The sequence below is a fragment of the Bacillus rossius genome, chromosome 5, assembly GCF_032445375.1.
Source record: "Bacillus rossius redtenbacheri isolate Brsri chromosome 5, Brsri_v3, whole genome shotgun sequence".
Lineage (NCBI taxonomy): Eukaryota > Metazoa > Arthropoda > Insecta > Phasmatodea > Bacillidae > Bacillus > Bacillus rossius.
The window spans coordinates 50,274,063-50,292,561 of NC_086333.1; the positions used below are offsets into that span (position 1 = coordinate 50,274,063).

The window sequence follows — 18,499 nt, forward strand, 5'->3', positions numbered from 1 at the left end:
TTTGAAGAATTTTGAATCCACTTCATCTTACCCACTTTTATGGCGGCTGGTTTAGATTGAAAAATATCGCCTCCATATTTTTTTTTATTTGTGGTTCATTTTTCTAAATTTTTTAACGATAAAATATTGATATTAATAACTATTTTTGGCATAATGAAATCCCTAACAGGTGTTCTGTAACTAGAACTAATGTTGTGACACCCAATGTTATTATTATTAGGTTGAAATAAAACAAAGTAAATACTTAATTTTTTCGATGATTATTTTTATGGATGTAAGAAAGTTATATAAAACTAAAAAAAAATATGTCGACTTTACAAAGCATTTGCAGTGTCATTTGTGTCCTAATGGATTAAAAGATGTTATAATTCGATTCTGTTAAAACTTGTCACTAATTTCATACGTAAATGTAGGTTTAGTATGTGTCATGTAACTTTTCTCTATACGAAAGTTCTCAAAAGTAGCAGGTATCCTTTTGCCTTTATTTTTTAAAGGAAAAAGTGCTTGTAAACAATATCATATCCTTGTCAATGTTCAAACGATCTCTCTGCAAGTGATGGTTGGAAAACCGGTAATGTCAAATCTGAGACAGGTTACGTGACAGATCCTACAGCAGGTTAGTTTTTATTAATCTTTCCTCAGTTATCAGTTGTGTTTTCTAAGCCATTCAGAACAATTGGTTGGTTGAAAATACTTCAAAGATACGTTTGAATTGCGGGTTTGCAAAGTGTGTACGTACGTAGTCAGTCAAGTAATCCTACTGAATATGTGAGCAATTTATCAACACTCTTCAACCATAAAATAAACTCTATTTCACCACGTCCATAAACATTTACATACTGGTCCGAGAAGCAATAATGAGGCAATGAGGCAATAATCACCCCATGCCAATGCAGTGTGGGTTTATTAACCGAAATGGAGAGCACTTTTTTAAATTTTATTTAGTTATTTTGTTTAGGAAACTAGGTAAAATGATTCCTTCCATAGTTTATTAAAAACACCATTTTATTTTTTGTTTAATTTGAAACCTTGCCTCCTCGGTGGTGCATCATTTAGTAGGCGCGGTGTTTTCGCCGGCATACGTCCTCATCTCCGTGTTGTGTTCCAGCGCTACCTGGACATGAGGAACCAGCTAGAGTCCATGTCCTCCCAGGGCGGCAACAGGATCAAGAACGTGACGTGTGTGATGCAGGAGCTGGGATATGTGAGTGACTCGTTATCTCAGTAGCACAGCCACGGACGTGAAGCACAGCGCTGAACGTAACTTATTAAAAGGAGACATGTAACCATAGCGGTAGCATTGGAATTACTGCAATCTGGTTTAACATCTCCCTCTATAAAAACATATGTTTAAAGGTTCTCCATTTGCTAATTTTTGTTTTCATTTAACCAAACTATCGATAGTAAAGATCGTCCGAAAGCAATTTCCAAACGTGCAGATTATCTTAAGACTTGGTCTCACGTTTATGGATTTAATTTGCTCCAAGAACTATTTATATAAATTTTAACACGATCCCTGAATCTACTTTCATTTGTAGCTCTGTCACAAATATGTTCAAAGATGTTCACTTAGTGCAATACAATGGGCGTGTAAAAAGTTGCACAGCTGTTGTCATTATTATCACTTGCGCGGAATTTTGCACCTATTATATTGCACTTGAAAATATTTGTGACAGAACCACAGATATAAGAGAGGTTTAATGTTTAATTTACAGAAATGGCTTTGACTAATAGGTACTAATGAAGATAATGTGAGCCTGAGGCTTAATAGAATTGAAATAAGTCTTATGGATTTTGACATTTTTTAGGCCTTAAATATATTTTTTTAATATTGAAAATATTGAAGATTTTCAAACAGAAAAAACATTGATAGTATTATTGTATTTTTTGGTCATTCCCAAAAATAAATTGATTACTTAACGCCATTGACTTCACTGGAGATACTATTTGTAGCAGCAATTCAGCATTAACTTCAAGCCATTCCATTATATTATATATTAGCCTAAACTTTAAAAAGGACAAATTTTGAAAATTAAACTGCAGAAAGTATTATGGTCTAAAAACTGTTGAAAAAAAGGGCATATTTTAGTTCCCCTCTTTTCTCCATAAGGAGCCCGCCTAGCCAGGTATGTATTTGTGTTAGCGAGGCGGGATGATAGGTGCGACGCTTGCTGGTTCTTCTAGCGCAGTGTCGCCTCTAAGCGCAAGACTGTGAACGGGCACGCAGTCTTCTCGTCGTGATCGGGGCAACTGTGAGATATGAGCTGTTAACATAACATTATCTGTCGGAGATATTAAAATGAAGTTGTAGTGTAAGTCCCTTAAGCCCCCGCCTACCTGGAAACACTTAAGGTGTTCAGAACTTCAGAAGAAACAACGCGATATATATATCCGATAGTTTTCTGTTAACGAAAAGCATTTAAGAATGCGCTGAGAGCGGATGAGTAGTTCTTTTTCCGTAATTTGTTTTCAAACTGAATCTTTAGGAGAGTGAAAAGGCCTAAAACGCAAATTTTAAGAATATCTTTTAGGCATAAAACACCCGGTACAGATTCCTGAAAGCACTTAAAAGCCTTTTATTACACCTTTATCTTCATTTCTCGCCATCCAATGTGATGTTTACCATTGAAAATCTCACAGTTGTTCTATGCACGATGAGAAGACTGCGCACCACTCCACATCCTTGCGCTTAGAGGCGACACTGTGCTAGAAGCACCAGCGAGCGCCGCACTTATAATCTCGCCTCACAACCACATAATACACACCCCGACTAAGCGGGCCCCTTACTTATGTGCTTTCAAGTATATCTACCGGGATTTTCATGACTAAGGATTATTCTGAAAAAATTTTTCACTCTCCTGAAAATATAAGTCTAAAAACAAAATTTGTAAACAGAACTAGATACGTATCCGCCCTCGGCGTATTCTTAATTTTTTTTTCTTTCGGAAACAGACCCCACGCGGATGTATTGAGCAATTTTTCAAATCGTGCTGGTTCTTCTGAAGCTCTGCTTCAGAAGCCCTGGTTAACACTGTATCTACAGAAACCTCAATAACGGAAGAAAAAAAAAATATAAATATGAGTACCTGGGTAGGCGGCGAACTCAAACACACGGTGGTCAACGTGACTGTATGCGGTATCAGCGAGTGGATCCTGAAGGCGGATAGCAGGTGTAACCGAGTCTTCACCGTGCGCGTGTGTGTGTGTGTTTGTCGCTACGCCAGCTGGACGACAACATGGAGCCCAACTACGGCCACATCGTGGACCGCATCAGCCGTCTGCCGGTGGAGGACGAGTTGAAGAAGGACATGGTCGACGGCGTCGAGTTCTGCAGGCAGTTCTCCGTGAGTTCCCTCCCTCCCTCTCTCTCTCTCTCTCTCACTCTCTCTCTCTCACTCTCTCTCTCTTGCTGAAAAAAACAATACCGCGACTGCGCGACGCGAAGACGGTGAAGCGAAAGAAAGATATCGCGTTATTTTAGAAAATAGCGGTTTTTACCCGCGTGACAACATTCTTTTAATGGTTATTGCAATGAGGAAGTTTGATTTGCTGATTTTTTCTTTCTTTTTCGGAACGAACGCCATTGCTGGTTAACACTCTGTATCTTAAGAAATCTCAATAACGGACAAAAAATATATATATATATATAAATATGCGAACACACAGGGAAAAAAAAGCCAAAATCAGCCGGCATAGACGGCATAAAAAATTCCGTGGAAGGGATTTACCACTTGTTGCTACTTATGTGGTAATGGTTACTTTAACTTTAGAACGTGGACCATGCATACGCTACCAACAAGGGCAAATATGGGTGGGGTGGGGTGCTGAGCGCGATATCCCCCCTTATCGAAATCCTAAAAAATATATATCATACTTATCAAATAAAGAAAATAAATAGTTTGAAAGCAAACAGTGAGCGAAGAAGTTATATTCCACCCAACAAAATTAAATTCTGGTTATGCTTCTGGTTACCAATTTACGTTATCTTCTTACTCGCTGTTAATCTAAATGTCTGCGCGTAAAAACAATTTCAACAAATATTTTATATTAACTCAATTATGATAGTGTAATAAAGACATTAATTACGGCCAATTTTAGGTTATAAATTACGTACGGGTAAAACATATTTTCTGAGTAATCGGGTTAAGATTATAAGCTATGGAACTCGTAAGATCGACAAATTGTGATTGCAAGCGCATAGCACCCAAATATTAAATGCACTTGCGTGACAATATTAAAGATTTATGTGTAAATATTAAGACCCGTCCACAACAGTTCGAACCTGCGGGCGGTCCGTGCCCTTATCCTGATTTGAATGACGACACATTGTCGCACTACAAAACAGCCCTTTCTACAATTGCGTTGTCCGATGTCCGAATCTACTGGTTTCGAAAGTAGTCACAAGAGCGCAGTAGATATATAACTCCAAAATAATTGTTTTTACATTGTTTTTGTTTGCTGTTTTCGTGCTTTGTAAAAGAGTACGCAGCTAAGTTGTGAATATTCATTTAACCTGTGAAAGTTGTGGGAGTTCACTAAAATGTATTTATTCTTCAAGGAAAAAGTAATTGCTAGTGAATTAATTCTAAGCACACTGTAAAAATGAGTTCGTGCGTTCTGCCTTTGAAAAGCGCCGGTCGCAAACGGACAGCATTGATCGATATTTTGTCGGTATTTTTGGCTTCCTACCACACCTTCCGTTATTTTCTGTTTGCCCTTTTGAAACGGAAATCGGAAACAGCAAATAATCACGAGTGTTATTCTTTAATGCTACCAAAGGACACATATTGGGACGAAAAGTTCAAGTTGATCAATGTATTAGGACCCGCGATATTCGAACCATCGCCCACACCACCCAAGGCATCAGAGGGTCACGTGGATCAATCGGCAATCAGTGTCTGTCGGACGCAATTTGGGACATTGAAATTGTAGACTGGTCTAGGCTATATTGGTCAGTCCACTCGCAAATTAAATATAATATCTCTATAAGATTATATAAACCATTTTTTAAATTGCTTCAAACCTATCACCAGTATTTAATTTCACCCTCCTCTTTTTTGCCGCGTCTTCTACTATGCATTTCTAGTGGATTCCATAGCTAAGCGATCCATTAGGATTCGAGACTGAGATTCGAGTCTGGTATTCGAATCTAACGTATCCTCAGTTCCCCTGTCCACTGTACGCAGCTTCCTGCACGCACGAATGCTGTGAGTTGGCAGATTCTACCGATCGTAATTTCGAAACAAATGTAGAATCATAAAGTAAATTGCTGTAAAGTCATGTCATATTAATCAAGTGTTAAAAATTACTCATTTCAGCCAGATTCTTTTTCAATAATATATTTTTTGGTGAAAATAAAATGAGATATGTTTGGCTGGCTAATATTGTTGAAGAGGCAAAACATTGAAGCTGTTCAGATTTGTCAAATCGTCACAAAAGCAAGAGAAATACGTAACTGCGTATTTAAATTCGGACATGATCTAATCGTAATATGCAATGTTAGCATTCAATGATGTTAGTGACAAATTAGTTAATAGCCCGGATAGCTCAGTCGGTGTCGGCCTCCGTAGCGCAGTCGACGGCCCACCGGGCTACGGTGCGGGGGCTCCGGGTTCGAATCCCGGGTAAGACATGGGTGTAATTTGTATTGTCTTAATAACAACCTTCAACCAACACTACCATTGCACAATGACTCGGGGTGACTTAAAAAACTACAACTTTAAGGGGGGGAGATTGTTGGCACACTGGTGACTGTCAAAACTTGCCAGTGTGCCATCAATCTTTTATAAAAAAAAAAAAAAAAAAGTCGGTAGAGCATTAGGCTTTTAACCTAAGGGTCCAGGGTTCAAGTCCCTGTTCGGGCGCGTTGAATTTTATGACACTTGAGTAAAGTTAATTTAAGAACTTGATTTATGATATCAATCGCTGGTTTTGTTTCTAATTTTTGATTTTTAAAATCTTTCAGGGAAATTCTGTATGACCGAGCATTGCTCGGTAGAATCAAATTAATAATAGCATATGAGAAAATGCGTAGCTGCATTATAAAACTAGAATGTTTGTAACAAAGCTGAAAATGAATACCAGTCATCTAACAGAATTAATTCAAGCCAAAATAACCTTCAAGTATCGATTATTCGCCGGTAAGGACAGTTGGTTCGTGGCTGTTTTGAGAGTCGCATTTCCTCCGAAACCTGAGGACGGTAGACGTGATAAAAATTAAGTTAAGCGAGTGTGAAAGATTCCTACTTTTGAAATAAATTATATGTTTGAAATTTTCTTGTGTGTGAAAAAAGACAGATGTAACTAATTGTAGTGTCATTAAGATAAGAAAATGAAAGGATCGGCAGAGAAAACTCAGCATTAGCAATTTTATTTTCTTGTTTAAAGTTGGCGATATTTTTTTTATTTTTTTTATTTTGTATTTTAAGGTTTAAGTATTAGTACATAGGTTAAACCTGTGAACTTAAAGAATTTTTGTTACATAATTGTACTTTCTACGTAATCCTTTTTGTAATATATTTAAACTTATTTGACAAAAACATGATGGGAATAAGGTTACATGAAAATGGGATCTTCTATATATTTATAATGAATGCATCAGTATGAACAGTTTGGTGACGGTGGGTTTCATTTGTATAAGTAGCTGTATTTCAGTCATCAATCTTCGGTTAAGGTAACAAACACACGCTCTCTCACTATACCCTCATTTCTATGATTTACACATCATTTTTGGTGGTTTAATTTTTGTATTTACTTTATATACACATATCTATGTGATGTAATATTTATTTACTGTTGCATTTACGTAATTTAATACTAAAAAAATGGGTGCGTGTTTTTATGTACGCGTGTTAGAAGTAGATAATAAAAAATAACTTTCATTTTGCATGCAAACAATTAATAGAAATAAAATAACAAAAGACTGAAGTGATATTATAAATGCGGTTGGTAAATTATAAATTCAATCAACATAAATAATTTCAACAAATACTCTGTATTTAATATTAATATGAAAACGTGTATACGATGAATTATTTAATGTAGTAAAATAATATATATCAATTTTAATTAATAATGAAATAAATAAATGTGCTGAATGTTTATTTTAATTTATTAACATTTATTATTTATTAAATAATTATATAAGTAATTATAATGCAAGTAAATTATGCATACGGGAACATATCTTCACAAACAGTCCCATAAAAACGGCCAGGAGACTATTCAATCTTCCACAGACAATCCCTGCCAGAGAAAATTGAAGCTTACAAGCCACTAGCGAATCCAGGAAATTTTTTTTTGGAGGGGGGGGGGGGGGGATCCATAACGGCATGCAGCTCCCCCACACCCATTAATTTTAAATTTGCTCCAAATTCCTTATCATAGTTTACCAAACTTACTAAATTATTATTTTCCTGCAGTGCTATAGATAATAAAACGTTCTTGAACCACATATAAAATTTGCTAACTATTTAAGTTGTAAATGTACTAAAATTGTATTAGAAAATTTTATTTCGCCCTCCTCTGACCCTCAATCTGGATCCGCCTTCGTTACAAGCAACCTGACATCGTTATACATAAGGGAACATTACCTCACAAACATAAATACACTTGAAACATTATATAAACTCAATTTCTCTCACTAATATTTACAATAAATAAATGTTTTTAATTATATGAACCAGTAGTCAACGTAAATAACTAAAGTATGAAATTTAAAAGCATATGTATATATTTTTTATTTGTATGTAGGCTAGCCTTTTTTTCCCATCCTATGAATATTTTGTTGCACGTTGCGCGCGCATCGAAAAATGCACGTTCATCATTTTTCATAAAGCACCTAAGGAAGTATAACTTAAAAAATAAAAAATAAATCTTCAAGTTGGGACTTAAGTCAATCGATTTTTCGGCCCCCAATATATATATATATATATATATATATATATATATATATATATATATATCATATAATGTAAACGAAATCGTTAGAGCCGTTTCCGAGAAAGCAAATAAACAAACATAAACTTGCCTTTTTAAATCTTGAAAGCTTCTACAGTAATTTCGACAATATTACTAAGACTATTCTTACTCATAATGTTTAGGATGTAAGATTTATTTTAAGCTTTGATGACTACATTTTTCCTTATTATTTTCTAGTGTTTATCAAATTAATTTTTATATTTCAATTTAAATCCTCAAGATGTAACACAAGAATGAAATACAAAAGCAAAAAAAAATTGAATTTTTTTTACTAAAAGTTTGTTTTATGCACTTTCCAACTCTGCAAATCAAAATAAATCACAAAGATAAAGTATTTTAAAGAAAATAAATGTTTAATAAAACATGTTAACTGAAACAGCTCAAGTATTTTGAATAGTATGTTAAAATTTTTAATTTTTAAAAATTTTATTTTTGAAGTTTATTAACATGTGACTTTAAAAAAATATATTTCAATTTCTTGAATTCAATAAATACTTAATTGCTTAAAACATTTTATATCAGTGGTCAATCGTAAGCCAATCAATATGAATCTTACTCAGATTGAGCTCTAATCCCAATTACGTAGTATGTGGGGAGTTAAATTAATAAAAATATGCTTCAATATATTTTTCTTGGATATCCTATACATCATAACATAATATTGTGTTCTATTGGGTCGATTATCATGTTGTGTAGTTATGAAAAAAACAACTTACAATGACAGTATTTCTTACTGACCTTTGTGAACGCTGAATTACTTGATTACAGAATCATTGCTCATGAGTATGACAGACCAACACTTGAAAACATTTTTTTCCTTGCTTCAGTATCATTGAAATTGTCTCTATAAATACAATTGTCCAAGTAATCACAAGTTAATCTATATAATGATAGCTACAAATGCTATGTATACAACGATAGATATTAAACAAACTTAATTCCAAATAGAATTTAAAATAAACATTTATGAACACTGATACTATATAAATGATTTTATACATTTGATGAGTACCTGTAAGAATGTAAATACAAATGTAATGAAATTAATTGTATAATGCTGTGTGTAAATTGTTAAAAAATTACTTACATGTTATCCGCCATTGTTATAAATTAAATTGGATTATCTAAAATGTTTCCTTAATCCTGTTAGATGTAAGTTTTAAGTCAACTGGATTTTTTTACAATAAACTAGTTTCGTCTTGTCAGTAAGCCATATAAGTTAAGTATACGTTCCTTTTATTATTCTTGTGTAAATTTATTGCAACTGTAATATTATGTATTAAGAGAATAGGCTCATAACACAATTGTATATGTTTCGTGAGCTGCTAATAAAATGGAATGCAATTAAATGACATAAATGAATGCGATAAGAATACTCTGAATTGTTTATTTACAGATGTGTGTTCCGGATATCAGCAAGGAAAGGTTTCCCTTATCCAGAGATCTCATGAGGCCGATGTTTTTCTTCAAATGCTACAAGGTAAATATCATTGCCCTAGCTCAATAAGGGGTCAAAATTCAGCTTTATAATCAAGCGGGTTTTGTAAAGTTAATCGACCAGCTTACGTTTCAGCGTTGGTTAAGTGCAAAGCTTCACCAATCAAAATGGTCGTAAAAAAAGTGTGCAAACAATACTAGGATTTTCTCGTTTTTCTTCCACCTCATACCATTCATTCGTCGGGTTAGCTGTAGAGGGCAGACAGAATTTTGTGCCTGGCAGTAGAACAACATGCTGTTTAAATTCTCAATATTCTCAATTTTTTTTTCTTTAGCTTGTTCTTACGGCATTGATAACACTGTCCGCGGTTGAGTGTATTTTTTTTTCCAAGAGTGAATTTGACTAAAACAAGCTCTATCTCCGCCTCATTTAGAGTTACGTTTCCCATACAGAACAGTTATCGTCCCATAGAGACGTGCATTACAGCATTGCCATTTTTATATCATAAAACAAATAAATTCACACATTAATTTGTTGCCGACTTAAATATTATACTCTAGTTCAGGGGATCCCAAAAGGTGAAACGCGGATCCCTGGGGTTCCGTGGGATCACAGGGATTCCGTGAGTCAGGACGAATGTCGTAAGCAGGCACAATATTGTCAAATAACTTACTTTGAAGGAGTTGGGGTTCCGCCATAAGAAAGGTCGATCAAAAGGTTCCCTGGCCTAAAATAAATTGGGAACCGATGCTCTAGTTCATTGCTATGTGCATAAAGGCGATGTAGCGTCTCATGCGTGTCTTAGTGTCATCCTTAGTTCTTACACTCTTTTCACTCAGGCGTTTTCATGTGCGAACACTTGTTGGCAGCAGTAGTGGTAGTATTTTCAATGAAACTATACCAACCACTGTCGCTTCTTAAGTTCCCTGCTACTATAGTCTTCAGAGACCGTATTCCAAATACACGGCCCAAACTTCATCTCATCAATAAAACGTTAAAAATCAAAATCACTTATTTTACACCGATCTACTTCTCTGTAAAGGTCCACACCAAACAACAAGCATCTGAAACTGTGACAGTGGATAGTGTGACAATGTTGGCAACCCTGCGCGCGCACGGCGAAGCGCAGCACCGCGATTATAAAGTACCATACGCAGGGGCGTAGGAACCGGAGGGGACAGGGGGGACGTGTCCCCCTGAACTTTTTGGGTGGAGGGGACTGTCCCCCCCCCCCAACTTTCTAGACCATGATATTTTTATTTTATAATATTATTCTGCCCAACTTTATTTGTAATTTCTTCACTCATCAAATTTTATCTTAAGGAAACAATAATAATTTTAATATTGTTGTACCCAATGGTTAGATACAAAAACTGCTTAAAAAGTCTATTTTGCACTTTTAAAATAAAAATTTTCCGGTGCAGGACCCCCGGACCCACCGTCTTAGTAAGAGGGGAATGGGTTTACATGACATCAAAATCATTATTTGTCCCCCCCAACTTTATGAACACAGCTACGGCAATGACCATACGACACAATGGTATTAGGAAACATGGGGGAGAAACTCTAATTGCCGAGACTGAAACACACACACACACACACACACACACACACACACATATATATATATATATATTAGGTAGTTTCTGGCACACTCGATAGATAGTAGCTTCCATAATATTTTGCTAACATAGCTACATTTGTTGAGAGATGTAATGCATAAGCTAATATCAGACAAACAAACCCATGAAAATTAATTCTCACTGTTTTGGTAGCCATATATTTTGTGGTGTGGCATAACAGAAATTGTCGAATCTCCTACTCATTTATATTTAACATAACTTTTTTAAATTACAAAACAGCATTGTCTTTCTTTCACAGTTTAGACCAGTTTTACTAAGCAATTAGTCGTCAACAAGATCAATTAACATTATTAACCTAAAATTTTGTATTAGAACCTCTATTCCGAGCCTTTTTTTGCTATTAGTTATGAATCACCTAAAAGTCAGCGTCACATGTCTCGTGAAACATGGTTTCAGTTTCCACTGTAAGAGTCGCACTTCTACTATAGCTCCGTCCTTGTTCTGGGTTAGGAAACCCTCAAACGCAGCACATCGCAGTTGCGGTCTAATGGGAGAAACGATGATGACATTTCAAACCACCCCCCCCCCCCCCGCTCTCCCCAACACACCCCTGGAGCTAGAAAAAAAACTGTAGTGATAATAATAAATAGTCTACCTCACAGCTTTGATAATGAATTTTAAAGATTTGAGAAATGACTTAAAACAGCGTTTTAATGAAGCTGTTATTTTTCAAAAATTCGGACTTCCCATTGAACTGGGAGGTCATATCATCCAAAACCCAATACCATTCGCACCTCCGTATATTCGGAGTTGGTCTTTACCGGCGTATAGTATCTGTTTACAAAACCCGGCGTTTGGAAATACGCCTCTTCCCTCCCCCCCCAACCATGCGAATAGAAAGTATCATTTTCCCCGATTCAGTTAGACAAAGTGGCGTTCGAGCAAATGCGAACGCGTCAATAAACTGAGGGGTCTTAGTGCTAGAATGCTTTCAAACTTAGAATGAATAAAAACACACCCAAGTGCATGCATGTAACTATTAAGGCGTGTTCTTTGAATGATTCTTGTAATGGGGCAGATTGATTTTTAAATTCTGTTCATGGACAAACACCATTGCTTATCTTCACTGTATTTCATAGAATAACTACAGGAATGGACAAGAAAGATGAACACACAGTCATGTCATGCAGATTTAAGAAAAAGGGGCCAAAATCAAACGACATTAAAACGAACCGAGAATTCCGTGGAAGGAATTAGTCAGAAGAAAAAAAATATACCGTCAAAGACGAACCCAGTGGGCTGACAACGACGAGACCGTTGTTAACAGGAACAGGACAATAAAAAGACAAACAACAACCTTGTGTAGTCATATTTCTGGTCCATTCCGGCGACGCACTATGACTTACGATGAAAACCAGCAATGACACTTCGAGGTGTGTCACGTTGAAGGGAGCGCTGTGAGCCGACGTGTGTGTGTGTGTGTGTGCCCGCAGCACAAGAAGCTGGAGGCGTGCATCATGAAGGACGTGCGCGAGAGGTACTCCCCAGCGGGCGACCTGTCCGGCGAGGAGAGCGTGCCCGGTGGCATGCTGAGGTCCCTGGACGGCCGCGGCGGTAGGGCGGAGACGGACGACGTGGAGGGGGCCATGTACGAGTTCCTGTACGGCGGAGACAGCGTGGACTACGAGACCGTCATGTGAACACCTCCCCCTCCCCCCAGGATGGCCCTTCATCGTGGTGCATCATCTACCATTCGACCTCCTGAATAGCTTTCGGCCACAATCCTCTGCGAATCATCTGGTCTTTCACTGATTTGAGCTGTCGCGTATCAACAACAATCATCTAGATGACTTTTGGATATCTACCTCGGTCTAGAAGTAGTTCTGTACTTTTTATTGATTCGTCGTCTCCCATTTGACACTTGAATCGCATTTGACTACAATATTCGGGGAATCATCTGGTCTTTCACTGATGTGTGCTGTACCGTGCCATCACCAACCAACTAGGTGACTCTTTTAACACCTACCTTTGTGTACAGTAGCTCTGTTGAAGCATCATATCCCGTTTGACTTCAGACTGACTCGCCTTTGGCCACAATCCTCTGGGGAATACTTCCCTGAAGTGTGCTGTCCCGTGGCAAATGCCAATCACCCGTCTGAAGTAGTTCTGAGGTTTCCTTTCTTGATACGTCACCATCCCATTTGACTCCTGACCCATGTTTGGCCACAATCCTGTGAGAACCCTCAGTTTCTCCACATGTGATATGTTCCATGTTGATATGCTGTACTTCAATCCTGTGGGCGACTATCTTTCGGCTACTCCTTGTGGCTTTCTCCTTTAATGTGGTCCCTCGCACCTGACATCTGACTCTTCATGGGATAGGTGTGTAGGCTTCCACAATTGTGGGGAGTTCTGTTTCCCCACAGCGTGCTGCCTCACATGTAACTCAACCAGCTGCCTGGTGACGCTTCTACCACTACACAGACTTAAGGGATTCCATGCTTTCCCCCTAATGTTAATTTTCCCATATTAACCTAGCAAACTTTTAGACTCTTGTCTACATTCTGATGTTCCTGTGCTTTCCCTTTGATGAGTGTTGTCCCAAGAGTCCTGACCTGCCATTTGACGACTTTTCCGCCATAATATTGGCAGGAAGTGATAGTAGATCTAAGAATTATTAAAGTTTATGATGCTTTAAACGAATTCAATTCTGTTAGATGATTTCGAACTGAGCATTTTTATATAAGTACCCTTAGTATAATTGTCCACTACAGAGCATAAAACCATCTAGGGGAAAGTCCAACAGATTTATATCACTACAAAATCATTTTTATTTATATCAGTTTATGGAAGGGTTAGTATAGGAAAAAACTAAGGATAAATGGTTGTGGATGGCTTGACTTCACTGCCTTCTAAATTGTATCATAAATGTTGCATCTTGGTAATTTCACATCCAACATGCATATTTTATGGCCAGATGTTCAGTTTAGTGTCATGAAGGTAAAAAGTGAAGCCAGTAACTTAATTTTGTATTCTTTTGATAAATAAATAACTTTTATAATATAGTGTGATTTTACTCTCATCTAATGTGTTCCTTTATATTCATAATTAAAACATTCTTTGTTTATTATGATTTAATGTATAAGAGTAATTTGAATTTCTTATAAATATCACAAAAAGGTACATTTGTTACCCATGTCAATAAAAAACGAAACAATGAAACATTAATCAGTATATGGTTGATGTTATGTGTTTATTTGAACATAATTTTGCTAATTAAAGACGATATTTACAGGAATTATTTCGGTCATAGGAAAACGAGTGAACATTTCAATGAATTTATGTGAGGCAACTAGTTATGAGAAATTAAACCCTCAATCCCTTTGTTATTAAAACACAAGAAGGCAATAGCAGTGAAACGTAGTACAATTGGTAAAATCTTCACTTTACACTTAAATATACCGAATAAATACTACAGCCACGTAAATAAAAGACGGACCCATGGCATTTGAAAGGAAAGGGAAGTAAGTGGGTGTGTCTCAACCAGAGAAAGGAATGGGTGATTCAAATTTGAGATATTTTTTTTTAGTAAAACTTCTATTTTTTTTTATGCTGCATGTGTCCTTTTACTGTAGCAGTATGATCAATTTGAATTTTTTTAAATTTCATTTTTGTGTGATTTACAAAATTATGCATTAAGTTTCAATCGCACGCGCCTAAATGATTTATTAATTTTTGCCATTACTACATATTTATTAAGATATTTTCCTCAATATCTGCCACTATAGCTCTTTCATTTGTCGTCTGATCACAAGTTTTCTCAACATATATTTAATAAAAGTTATCATCGAGCTGAATGTCTCACAATTGACCGTAATTACGAACAACTTGCGTGACTCTTTACAACTATTAGATAATCTGTAGTAAATATCTGTTGAGAAAAGTTGGGACGAAACATGTAATGCAAGAAGAGGCGCGGTGGTTGAGTGGTTACAACACTCGCCTCCCACCAAGGCGATACCTGGCAGGGTAAAACCAGGATTATCGCAATTGGGAAACTTGCAACGACCAGTGTGCTTTCTCGACTTCCATTTCCCCCACCAATTAATTCCGTCACTGCTCCATACCCATATCATCTCAGCTCATACTTCAGGCTTGCTGGAACGTCAGACATGTTCCCCGGGTAAGGTATCCTTGTGAAAGTCAGCCTCATTTCATCCATGTTGACCCTGCATCAGGCGGATAACTACTAGTCGAAGTAGTATATATTGGCCGGTCCTGAAACAGGCCTCAGGCGGTGGAGCCGAGAGCCGGCTCCGCCATCTTGGATTCTGACATCACGGCGGCCATCTTGTATAAGCGTAACGGGACACAGCGTAACGTGACACTTTTTCGTGCATGCAGCCGGCGTAACGGGACACAGCGTAACGGGACATAACGTAACGGGACAAGTAGATCACGGCGGCCATTTTGGATCCGCCATCTTGGATATCATCGACTTTGTTTCTGCTGTATGTTCCTAGATAGCGCCAACGGCGCTCATGTTTTTTTCTGTTCCGCCGCAGGCCGCCATCTTGGATACCGTCGACTTTGTTTCTGTCGTTTGTTCCTAGAGAGCGCCAGCTTCGCCCTGTCTCATCACATAAGGTCGATGTTCCATTACCTACCATAGCTATTATGAACCTTATCGACATTTTAAATTTAATTTTTTATGAAAAATATATTGGAAACGCTGTGATTCGAACCATCGCAGCTCTGATCTCTAGGTTGGAAAACATACGCCTTTAACCGCTCGGCCATCGAGACATTTACCAGATTGAAAATTAAATAAGGTATATATAAAAATTACATGCATATTTGGACTTGTAATTTTTTTTAATTTAAAGTAATAATAGCACCACCTGTTCGAGACAGAAGCACCATCATGGATTATGAGGTCACCGTTGCAATTACCGTTATGGTCGCCATCTTTGAAATCCGTAATTTTAATGCTAGAGATTCGGGAAAAAGTTCAAAATTCATTAAATAAATTTGTAATCTATATACTGATTGAATAGATCGACTAAGGTCCTTGGTTCGATCCCTGACCGATACCAAACAACTTTAATACTTTAAAAAAGTACCACTAAAGTGACAGGTTTGAGAAAATAAAAACACAGCAAGTTCCTTTAAAAAAACTTTTATTACATACTACGCTACTACAAGTACAAAAAAAATACACAGACAAATTACTAAAGTTTTGTGGATTTCTCGATTCTAACAGTCTTCTTGTTGTATGGACCAAGTCCTTTACATGACTTGAAATGTCTATTCAGTTTATCAGGTCGACATATTGGTACACCACAATTTGCACACAAAGCAGAATTATCGACTTCATTAAAAGGACAGTGATATATTTCATGTTGTTTTGCACTTCAAATAGTTGCTAATGTTTTGTTACAAAATATACAGCTTGATTCTGATGAATGTACAGCCAGTCTATTACAATTCCTGAGGTGTCGTTTTAATCTTCCATATTGTACAAACTTGCTTAAACATCTGTTGCACTGATATTTAATGCGTTCAGAGTTATCACTACAATTGTGTATTACATAATCACGTAATTTCAAGTTTTTGATCTTCTCGCAGTACGTGCAGCCGGATGATGGAACACCGTTGGATGCACCTTCCTTCATCAATGCCACTGGAACTGTTGACAACCATTGTAACACTGCTGACATGTTAACTTCTGAAGCCGTTGAGGTCTGCTCTGCAGAAGATGTTGCACGCGTCGAAATCTCCTGCTGTGCTGAGAGAGCAGGTGTAGCTGTAGACGTCGTTGTCATCGTGCTCTGCACTGATGATGGTAGACCTTCGATCCAGGTTGGTGTTGATACTGGTAATGATGCCATCGAGTTCTCAAGAATAGCTAGATACTGGTCTATTAATCAAGTCTAACTATCCGAGCCGTTCATCACCGCAGCCAGAGACGGACTGAAGTCCATATCACCTGGGGTCTCACTTATATAGTCTCATTAGCCGGTACAACACATGAGTCAAATCAATAACCATGTTCATTATATGTCTCGGAGCATTTTTTATAATGAAGATGCAAGCTATCGAGACGTGAAATTAGTTTATTGCACTTTTTGCACTGAAACAGTATTCTTTGAGCATTATTCTGACAGCTGCTTCTTTCATGTCTGCGCGCATTTGAAGTTCTAGTAAATGGTGCGTCACAGTATTTGCACTGACGCAATGTACGCTCTTCATTAGTTGAAGTCTGGAATGCAGATGGTGAAACTTCAGCTGATGATGGAACAGCACGTATCGTTGCCTCCTCTGCAGCAGGTATCGGGATCTTCACAGCTGTCGACACCTCAGCCATTGAGCCCTCCGCTGCCATGGTCTCCTCTGCAAATGGTATCGGGATCTCCGTCTCCATCAACGTTGCTGCCATCGAGGTTCCCGCTGCTGTCGGTAAACTTTCTATTCCGGTCGACATAACTAAATCTCACGAAACTTACTGGAGAGAGCACGTCCGTACTGCACCGTGGTCAGAGGTGAACTGCGGGTCCAGTCGTCCGAACCTCGCTTATATACCCACGGTCTACTGGTATGCTACATGAGTCAAAATAATGTCTGTATTTAAAATTTTTTTATTAGGTACCTAAAAATTGTAGAAATAAAAAGCATACGAGTTCAAGTTTTACACATTTATTTATAAAAAGTACACAAATACATATTAGGTTAAGGAATCAAGCATTTTCACAAGCAAAGTCTTTAATGCCACACGAACTGACTCGTCGACTCCAGTTCCAACTGGTTCGTTGACTCCGGTTCCAACTGGTTCGCCGGTCATGGTATCAGGAACACAGGTTTCCAGCAGGTCATCTTCTGCAACGTCGACAACTCCGACAAGACATGGTCGGTGACGTCTGTGACCACGTCTACGCCTGGGCTTTGGCTCAGTGCTAGTTGGGACAGATTCACTGCCTGAACTGCGACGACGAGACGCACACCGTTTGGACGTCTGCGTAGAAGCATCACAGGTCGCAACAGGTTGCAACACGTCCATGTTTGGTGTTGCACATGCAGACGAGGCGACAACCTCAGCGATGCTGGCAGGAAGGATTGTGTGTGGTCTCATGTGATAGACGGCACAGTTTCCAGGTTCGCAACAATCTACCAGCTGCTGGGTCGGTTCGTAGGACACAGGAAAGTGCGCAAACCGCCAATGCTGAGCGCCTCCATCACAGGTTTCTGTATATGTACGTAGATACCCGGAATCCCAGTAGCTGTACTCGACACTGCTGAAGCTAGGTCTTGCGCTCACGTACACGTTAGCAGGATGAAACGTAAACATCTTCTTGCAGGCCGAACGACAACTGAAGGCACGTACGTATGTACGCCATTTATATATGCAGGCTCCTACTAACACTGTGTGTGCCATTTCTGCATTAACTGCGAGTTTGTACAGGCACAGACACGTTCAAACTTGTCACGTAGCTGCACGGCG

At 37.9% G+C, this 18,499-nt stretch overlaps 1 protein-coding gene across 1 annotated transcript in view; it reads left to right on the top strand.

Moving 5' to 3' along the window:
• LOC134532261 (uncharacterized) overlaps positions 1-14,062 on the top strand; it is a 36,565-nt gene extending 22,503 nt beyond the window's left edge. The window contains exons 6-9 of the mRNA XM_063368681.1: positions 1,109-1,204; positions 3,225-3,344; positions 9,377-9,460; positions 12,495-14,062. Coding sequence (XP_063224751.1) covers positions 1,109-1,204; positions 3,225-3,344; positions 9,377-9,460; positions 12,495-12,701 — 507 coding nt within the window. The 3' untranslated portion in view covers positions 12,702-14,062. The remainder of the gene's footprint in view (positions 1-1,108; positions 1,205-3,224; positions 3,345-9,376; positions 9,461-12,494) is intronic.
• The last annotated feature ends 4,437 nt before the right edge of the window (positions 14,063-18,499 follow it).